At 53.6% G+C, this 9,419-nt stretch overlaps 1 protein-coding gene across 2 annotated transcripts in view; it reads right to left on the bottom strand.

Moving 5' to 3' along the window:
- The window catches only part of RIC8A (RIC8 guanine nucleotide exchange factor A), a 10,835-nt gene extending 1,778 nt beyond the window's left edge, over positions 1–9,057 (bottom strand). The window contains exons 1-8 of one of the 2 annotated variants that reach the window (XM_009071916.1): positions 8,914–9,057; positions 6,051–6,098; positions 3,250–3,855; positions 2,575–2,669; positions 1,778–1,928; positions 1,105–1,200; positions 717–861; positions 59–203 (exon numbers count right to left, since the gene is read on the bottom strand). In XM_009071916.1, the coding sequence (XP_009070164.1) occupies positions 59–203; positions 717–861; positions 1,105–1,200; positions 1,778–1,928; positions 2,575–2,669; positions 3,250–3,855; positions 6,051–6,098; positions 8,914–8,997 (1,370 nt within the window). In that variant the 5' untranslated portion in view covers positions 8,998–9,057. Of the gene's footprint in view, positions 1–58; positions 204–716; positions 880–1,104; positions 1,201–1,777; positions 1,929–2,574; positions 2,670–3,249; positions 3,856–6,050; positions 6,099–8,913 lie in introns of both variants that reach the window. The other variant, XM_009071915.1, reaches the window with a different exon arrangement.
- Between the last annotated feature and the right edge of the window lie 362 nt (positions 9,058–9,419).

Below are 9,419 nucleotides of genomic sequence, written 5' to 3'. Positions count from 1 at the left end.
GGAATGGGAAGCAGGAGTGGGAAGAGGGGTGATCTAGGGGGTGAGCAGACTTCTTTACTTGGGCTTTGCCTCTTTGTACTCCTCTGTGTCCGTGTCTTCATCCTCTGAGTACTCCCCCTCTTCCCGGCCACCGGCCATGAGGCCTCGTGCCGCCAGCAGCCCCGCAGCGTTCCCATAGCCCGTGTACTTCACAAACCGGGACACTGCCAGAGACAGAGACACAGACCACCTTGTGCTCCTTGCCTGCAGCCCTGTGCTCCCACCTGCCTCAACAGCATGATCCACTGGGTCGTGGCCAGGTCATGGAAACCCAGGCACAGCTAGGCTGAACTCTAACAGGGGCAAGGCCACCAGGCTGTGCACCATGGGATCATATAACCATCGTAATCAGGGTTGGAAGAGACCTCTAAGAACATCGCGTCCAACTGTTAACGTGTCACACCAGGGACAGTGGGGACAGCACTCATGGGTGGGGGCTGAACTGTGGCCAGGCTGTCTGCAGGGTGTTGGGGTGTCCTCCAGCACAGCTTGTCACTCACTGCTGCCATGAGAGACAGCAGCTGCTTCCCACAGAGCTCATGAAACTCTCCCCTTTTCCCTACTTGCCCAAGGGAAGGCAGAAGCTCTGCAGAGGGTCCCCATCCCACACTCTCTTAGCCTACACAGAGGCCACTGCACTCCCTGTCCCCAAAGCCCCCCCAGTCCCCAGGACTCACCACTCTCCTTGCAGAGCACAAAGAGGAACTCAGCAGCACAGTGCTTGACGTCGGTGTCGATGTGGGTCATGAGCCTTACCAACTTGTTCCGCAGGGAGTTCCCAACCTCCGGCCGGTTCCGCACGTCCCGCAGTGGCGGCAGCACCTGCAGGGACACGGGGAGCTGAGCGTAGAGCTGGGACAGTCACAGCAGGTCACACAGGGAGAAAGGTGCTACAAATGAGATCAAACTATACATGTGGAAAAAGCTCTGTGGGTGTCAAAGGCCTCAACCACTTCAGGACTCAGTGGAAAGACTGAGGTGTCTGAAAGGTGGCCATAATCAGGAGTTTGCTGCTCTTCTCTCCCCACGGTGCAGCATCACTGAACTTTGGTGAGCACAGCCTACCCTGGCTTTCAGGAACTTCCTGGTCTGCCGGTGGACTCGGGCACTCTCCGTCAGCAGGTTCAGCACAGGGGTCAGGCTCTCCTTCAGCTTGTGGCCCTGCAGGAACACCCCCAAAAGGAGCAGCACATCAGGCACACAGAGCCCATCTTGTCTGGAGACATGAGCACAGGCCACCGGGGAGATGGACGGATACAGGCATTCCCAGCCTCTGCCACCAGCATTCAGTGTCTCCTTCCTCCCCACACCACACAGCTTGCCATGGCACAAGCAGTGCCAGAAATCTTTGTGCCCCTCCAGGGCAGAGAAGAGCAGTGGTAAAATTTGGAGGCCCCTTGGGCTAATTCCAGAGGCTGTAAACCACAGTCGGGTTAAAAATAGTGTGACTTCAGGCTTACAGAGCTGCCCACTGGATCACTGCTGAGTAAAACAAGGCTGAACGTCAATCACTCGGTTAATCACCAGTTAATCACCCACTGTTCCACTGATCTGAAGTCCTCAAAGCAATGACAGTCACCTTCCTAGTCAATAGGTGTTGATTTAGTCCCACCAACCACAACAGCTTTGCCTCTAAGAACTTCTCCATCTCAAACCTGTAGTGCTGGACTCTTCCAGGCTCAAGGAAAGGTGTCCTGAGCCTGTGGGAACAAGCAATGAGGGCAGTCCCAGCACTCACCCTGTCCAGGCGCCGCTCCAGGAAATCCAGCAGGATGCTGACCGCATCCATGTTAACACCCATGTACTCCAGAGAGCCAGGCCGCACCTTGGGGGTCAGGAGCACATCCAGACACTTCAGGGGCAGGTTGCCCAGCAGGTTTACTGTGTGGCTAGAAAGAGGAGAGAACACACAGTCATGGAGCTTTGCTCATGTAAGTCCTTCAGCTCTGCAAAAATGAAGGTTCAGCACTAACTCCCATGAGTGTGAGGACTCTGCAATCCTGTCTCAGAGCATCCCAAGCTCCTCACACAACTGACAGGGAATAACTTAAACTGGTTTTTAGGCTGCTGAACTATTTGCTGAAGATCCAAAGATATTTCAGTGACAACGGAGAAGCCACAGATCTTGCCACAGAGCCAAGCAGGACCAGCCTGGGTGGTCACAGGTCTGTCTTGGCAATCTCATCTCTCTCTCATCACTCCTCCTCACTGCAACAGTCAACACCAACACTGCTTGGGATCCTTCTGACTAGACTGTTCTTGGGGACAGGATGGTGTCACCTGCTCCAGGCTGGCACCCCTGCACCAATACTGCCCAGCAATGTGACACAGCCAATTTCTCAGCATGGCTTAAGGCTAAATAAGGCCACCACGTCTGCCCTGGCCAGTTGCCCACTGAGGTAGCTGTCACCAATTGGTGCAGCCTGACACAGGACATCGAGCCATGGGGGGTTCAGGAGGCTGTGGCATTCCCAGACATCAGGAATGTGCCTTGAGGAGCCCTGCTCCAGGTGGAGCTCATGGCCCAGCACAGACCTGTGGAACTCCTCGGTCCGGTCCTCGCCGTCGGCAGAGATCATGAGGCAGTGGCGCAGGAGGGCACCCAAGTGCCGGTACAGAGCAGCATCTTCCTGACCCCAGAATGAAAAAAGAAAACCCTGATCAGCACAGGAGATCCCACAAATCCCAGGGCCTGCTGCCCCCCAATGATGGGCAGCAGGGTGGCCCAGGGGAAGCAGCCTCTCGAGTCTCCTTCTAGGGTCAACACATGGCCTTCTGCTCCCCAACACCCTTCCTCTCACTCTACAACACGGAGTCAAGGGCTAGAGGAGGCACCAGAACAGTCCATGGATTAGCCAGAGGGATGGTGTTCTCCATCTCACCCTCCTCTGACCTTGGCCTGAAGGTGAAAACTCATTTCTGAGCATGGCCATGTGCTTTTTCTGGAGGATCTGCTCTCCCTCCCGCTCATGTCACTAAGGAAAAATCCCCAGCGTATAAATGGGAATGCTCTAGAAGGTGTAAGGGTTCATACTGCACTGGACAGAGGCAGTGCCCTAGGGCGCCAGAGTCCTTTGCTACCCTGACATTTTTCTGGGCCTGCATGAGGACCACTCTGGGATACAGAGAAATGCACAGGAGGAGAAAACCAGTGCAGTCACAGCCTGGAGGCACATGAGTGTCACAGAGTGGGATGCCCATGGAGCTTACCTCATCCACCTCCCTCTTGCTGGAATCAAAGGTGATGTTGAAGAGCACTTTGAGGATCTCCATGGCTCGCTCTGTCTCCTGCCTAGGCAAAGGTGGGAGAAGTCCCTCCTCAGTGGCAACCTCATAGGGGTCCAACCACTTCACCCCGAGGGTCAGCTCCAGGGTGTCTGTCATCAGGCTGATGCCCCGGAGCTCCTGGGCGAGCTGCTGGCGGATGTCCACCCTGAGGGCTGTCAGCAGGCGCAGGTCAAAGAACTTGATCTCGTGAGGAAGACTGCGCTCGTTGTAGAGCTTGATGCGCCGTGCCAGCCCCACCACCAGCCGCGCCTCGGCCATCAGCTCCTGCGCCCTGGGGCTGCTGAACACGATGTTGCACAGGCATTTGAGGGATTCCAGGATGACATCCAGGTCTGGGACCTCCCGGATGAGGTCCTCTGAGTAATCAATGCCAGCATGCCTGGAGAGAGTCTTCAGGCCTTCCTTAGTGGTGAACGGGTCGAGGCAGTGCTTGTCCCGGGACAGGATGCGGATGCTCTCCAGGCAAGTGACCTGGCAGGAGGGCTGCAGCTCTCTCTCCAGGAACTTGATCAGCAGCTGGGCCATTTTCTACAGAGTTGGAAACAAGCAATGCCTTGCATAGTGTCACTTCCCAGAGCGCTCTCCCACCCCATCCTGCTCTGCCCTGGACAATGGCTCAGGGCTCTGATCAGGTATGCACTTGGGAAGTGCTTCGCTCTGTCATTGGATCCTGGCCCAGTCTGGGCAAGAACAAACAGCAAGAAACAGCTGGGAGAGGGTACTGGATGTAAAAGGAGAGCACAAACAGGTTACTGCTATGACTGCACATTGCAGCTTCGCTCTGGTGAGGATGGTTCAGACTGACAGGGTTTACCTGACTGCTACATTGAGCAGAGAGAAGGCAAAAATGTCCCCCAGGGATTCAGCAAGGAGCCACAGCCCACAGGGCAGCAGCTCTCTGCTCCTACTGAAGACCATGGAGGCACCTGCTCTGGGTGAAACAAACTGGAGAGGTGGAGAGATGTGTCAGAACCACCAAGGGAGGGCAATGTGACCCAAGGGGGGCAAGAAGAGCACGTGATGCCCTGGGAAAGGAGGTGAAGAGACCTCAGGAGATTCAAATAAGTAGCATGTCCCTAAACCTCAGTGCTGTCTGGAGACCTACTAGCCCAGATCCTCTGTGGGGACAGACTGACAGAGCCCCACTAACACAGTTCATGGGAGCTGCAGAGCTCACCTTCATGGGGAATGGGGAGCCATGGAGGAGCACAGGTAAGACCTCACACAGCCACAGCACCTCGGGCTGAACCATTTGTGGTGACACTTCATGTCACACCAGTAACGCCCACACAGACATGGACACCTGGGTGAGGTGAGGGCTCATCAGACCTCTAACATGGCACAGCTCAGAGCACAGGTCTTTCTGTGATGTTATGAGTGCTAAGGATCATGAGACTGTAAGGTTTGTAACTGCTTTAACACAGCCCCATGGGTCAGACTTCAGAATAATGACAGAATCATTTAGGTTGGAATCATTAATCATAATAATTAGGCATTAATTATAACAATTTAGGTTGGAAAAGACCTCCAAGATTGAGTCCAATCTGTGCCCCATCACCACCTTCTCAATTAGACCAGAGCACTCGAGTGCCACATCCAGTCATTCCTTGAACACCTCCCGGGATGGTGACTCCACCACCTCCCTGGGCAGTTCCAATGCCTGACAGCCCTTTCCGTGCAGAAATTCCTCCTGATATCCAACCTGAACCTGCTCTGGTGAAATGAAAGTACTGAGGGAAGGAATGAAGAAAAACTGGACTTCAGTCCTTAACATGAGGCTCACGGTGTGCCCCACAGTCACACCCCGGGGAAGTGAGGAAGTACAGCTGTTCCTCTTCTCCTTCCTCACAGAGAGACAGAGTTTCAGATCCAGCTACAGTGACCAAGGCCTCAGGCTGGCTCGGGAGAAAGATTTTGGGGCTCATGCCCAGGGCTGAGCCATCAGAACACCCCAGCACCAGGAACTTGTGGTGATGCTTAACACATTTCATGACATACACCCCAAAAGTGGGACACTGTGCCTGGATCCACATCCTGTGTGACTGTCCTAGCTCAATCAGCAAGTCAGCATGAGGCAAAGGGCTTAGATCTCACCACATCCATCCCCACATTTCAGGCTGTGCCTGGGAACACGCTATGTGGCAGCAGCTGGCACTGGCACAGCCAAAGGAGGTCCCATTCTCCACCCAGGTCGCCTGGTCTGCACTGGCTGTGCTAACACAGGCATTGGCCTCATCCACCAGAGATTTGAGCACAAAACTGAGCCAGCTGGAAAATAATCCAGGGAAAACAGAGTCATTCTTAAGGCACAGAGAGCTGCAGGAGCAGAAATGAGCAGGCAGAGTGCTGCTTCCCTCGGACAGATTACACCAGCTTAAATGATCTGCTAATACACAGCTCTGGGCAAATCCCAACTCTGACACACTCACCCTGCCTCAGAGCCTGGCACTGCTGTGGTCCGTGCCCGCAGGCACAAGGGATCACTCCCATTACACGCCCTATGGACTATATGGATCATGGAATCGCTGTTAATGCTGGATGAATGCCAACCTTTACCCAAAAACTGATGAAAAAACCAGAACCAGGTGCTCCAAGCACACATTCCCTAACCAAGTCAATGAAAAACTCCCTTTTCTTTCCCTGTGGGAGCTATCAGCCAAGCCCAGCTGGAGCACCAGATTTACACACTGACCAGAGGAGGAAAGCAAAGAGCATGTGCCTACCTTCCTCTCTTCCCGCTCCTCATCCTCAAAAGTGAAGCACTGGGACTTCTGTGGGGAAAACAAAACCAGACAGAACAAGGAATAGGTTAAATCTGCACAGAGCCAGGGCAGAGCCATTCATCTGGGAAGCAGCAGGTCCAAAACACCTTCTCCCAGCAGTCCCCCCCATGATAGGCATCACCCCTGGCTCCATGGGCCAGTGGATGGATGGATTTATGTTAAATACTGCAGCAGCACAGTGAGTACTCATCCCAATCCCAATATCCCATCAAAGCTGGTAATTCCTCAGCTCAGTGACACCACCAAACTGTGCTACACATCTCCCCTGGATATTTATTCTTCCTTTTCCTGACTCAAAGAAATCCTGTGTCCTTGTTACACCAGAACACATCCTTGTGGTTATCCGGGCCATGTTCTTTAAACACAAGGGAACTGATCTCCACACCTCCATCCTGTCCCCTTCCTAACAAACACTCCTACTCCCTGTTCATGGGGAACATTTCTGGATTCCTCACTATTTTGGGTGTTCTTTGCTGACAGCCTCCTTCCTGGCCACACCTGCTCCCATGATCTGGACAGCACAGGAGTGCACAGGTGGCTGGGGAGAAGCAGCACTTCCCAGTGACTGAGGCAATCCTTGTTTACAGCAAGAGAGCATTTGGTCCCAGCTTGGAGAATGGAAACGTTACAATCCATAAACCCCTGATTATGTATGGATCTGCAGTCACCAGGAGTCCAGGGATGGTGTTGTTCTGTCCAGCCTAGAAGCAGTGATGGACACAGTGATGTCGATGCAACTCTGGAGCAGCTCCAGGTGTGGGAGCAGGACAGGTGTGCTGCAGCTAGGCTGTGTGTGAGCTCCATGAGCTGATCCATCCACAGGTTGTTGTGCCACATTCCGAGGAGCTGTCATCTCCATCCCGGCACCGCAGACAGCCAGGCCGCGTGTTCCTCCCCCAGCACATCCTCTCTGCAGGCTGTAATCCCATTTGGGGGCATTCTGGCCATACCTGGGGTTTTGCTTTAACTGTTGCTTAATCTCAGCAACCAAATGTTGTGTGTGAGACAGTGAATGAAACAAAATCCCCAGCAAAGGCCATGGAAACAGCAGTCTTGCAGCAAAAGCGATGCCAGGCTGCACCAGGTTTATCAGCAGTTTCATAATCCTCTTTGACTGCTCCATTTCCTCCAGACAGGCCAGAAAACTCTCTGAATTGACTTCCCTATGCCTGATACACCAGGAAGGACCCGGCTGGGGGATTCCACAGATAATATTGTGGTTTGGGGCCTCAAGCTGGTCACACAGGGGCTGTGTGCACCTCGTTGTCTCCGGTGTTACACCTGCTGCAGATGCTGCTCATCCTCAATGCTGTCCTTAACAAGGACCTGCTCCCTCTTGGCCAGTGTTTCTGTGCTCCAAACCCAACCGCTAGGAATAGTTTCAAAGTGTCTTTCTCTCTCACACACAAAATATTCCTCAGGTTTCCCCTGCTGGCTTCCCACCTCCTCCAGCCTGGTGCAGAGTGAGTCACTGTGATCTGCAAGGCCAGCCCCTCCCGGGGGAACCCTCCAGAGGAAATTTCCCTGACAACCAGAGTCTGTTTCAAACCGGATTTCACAGAATCATGGAATATCCTGAATTGGAAGGGACCCACAAGGATCATCAAAGTCCAACTCCTGGCCCTGCACAGGACACCCAAACAATGTGAGCCTAGAGAGTTCTTTGTGGGACCTGCTCCCTCTTGGCCAGTGTTTCTGTGCTCCAAACCCAACCGCTAGGAATAGTTTCAAAGTGTCTTTCTCTCTCACACACAAAATATTCCTCAGGTTTCCCCTGCTGGCTTCCCACCTCCTCCAGCCTGGTGCAGAGTGAGTCACTGTGATCTGCAAGGCCAGCCCCTCCCGGGGGAACCCTCCAGAGGAAATTTCCCTGACAACCAGAGTCTGTTTCAAACCGGATTTCACAGAATCATGGAATATCCTGAATTGGAAGGGACCCACAAGGATCATCAAAGTCCAACTCCTGGCCCTGCACAGGACACCCAAACAATGTGAGCCTAGAGAGTTCTTTGTGGTCTGTCAGGGACCGGACCATGATCACTGCCCTGGGGAGCAGTTCCAGAGACCAAGCACCTTCTGGGGGAAAAATCTCTTCCTGACATCCAGGCTAAACCTCCTCTAACACGGCTCCATGTCATTTCTTCAGCTCCTGTCACTGGTCACGCAGAGCAGAGATCAGTGCTGCCCCTCCGGAGAAAGCTGTAAACCGCCATGAGGTCTCTCCTCAGCCTCCTCGATCACTGCCCTGGGGAGCAGTTCCAGAGACCAAGCACCTTCTGGGGGAAAAATCTCTTCCTGACATCCAGGCTAAACCTCCTCTAACACGGCTCCATGTCATTTCTTCAGCTCCTGTCACTGGTCACGCAGAGCAGAGATCAGTGCTGCCCCTCCGGAGAAAGCTGTAAACCGCCATGAGGTCTCTCCTCAGCCTCCTCTTCTCCAGGCTGAGATTCACCCTCATGGATAGTTTTCCCTTTTTAAGGCTAGAAACACTCCCATCTCTGCTTCCAAATAATTGGGTTTTGATACTCTATATTCATTATTCACTGCTTCGAGAGCTGGTGGTGCCTGTATCAGATCCCAGCAGCCACCTCCGAGGGTCTTTGACTTGCAAATCACGACAAGGTTTCACCTGCAGCTCCTCACTAGCCTGTTCTATCACATCCAAATCTGCCTTAACACCAAAGCTCCTCCTCCTCATTCCTCACACTGATTCTTGTTTCCATGCCAGCTTTTACTTGGGATCTGGACAACAAAATTTTTAAGAAGTCCCCGACGTCGGGGGGGGTTGATGCTCACTCACCTCCTGGTTGTAGACCTGCAGCACCTTGAGGACCGTGTCCTGCTCCCCACTTTCCAGCGTGGTTACCACAGCCCTGAGCTCCATGATCCCAACAGCTCAGCTACAGCAGAACTGGGAGGAAGGGGAGCGAGGGGACTTCCAGGGTGATGCAAAAGGACTCGGCAGACAGATATCTGAGGGGGGAGAGAGAAAGGGGTGGGGAGAGGAAGGAGGGGGGGGAAAAAAAACACAACACACAAAAAAAACCAACCCCGAGTGAGATTGCTCACGCTGCTGCATCCATAAAAGCAGAGCAGATGGATAACCCCGGCAAAGCCAGCAGCCAGCTTCCTCTCTCTCCCGCTAATCCTCTTCTTCCTCGCTTTACTTTTCAATGTTTAATATATGCCCTCCCAGGAAAGCACTCAGGGAAAACCTTCCCCCCACCAGCCGGGGATTAACGCGGAGCAGATAACAGCAGCTCCCTGAAATAGCTCCCTGCCGCCTCCTCCTCCTCCTCCTCCTCC

The sequence above is a fragment of the Acanthisitta chloris genome, unplaced genomic scaffold (genome assembly GCF_000695815.1).
Source record: "Acanthisitta chloris isolate BGI_N310 unplaced genomic scaffold, ASM69581v1 scaffold29923, whole genome shotgun sequence".
Classification (NCBI taxonomy): Eukaryota; Metazoa; Chordata; class Aves; order Passeriformes; family Acanthisittidae; genus Acanthisitta; species Acanthisitta chloris.
The sequence above is the reverse complement of the archived record's forward strand: the minus strand, read 5'-3'. Positions and strand labels throughout refer to the sequence as shown.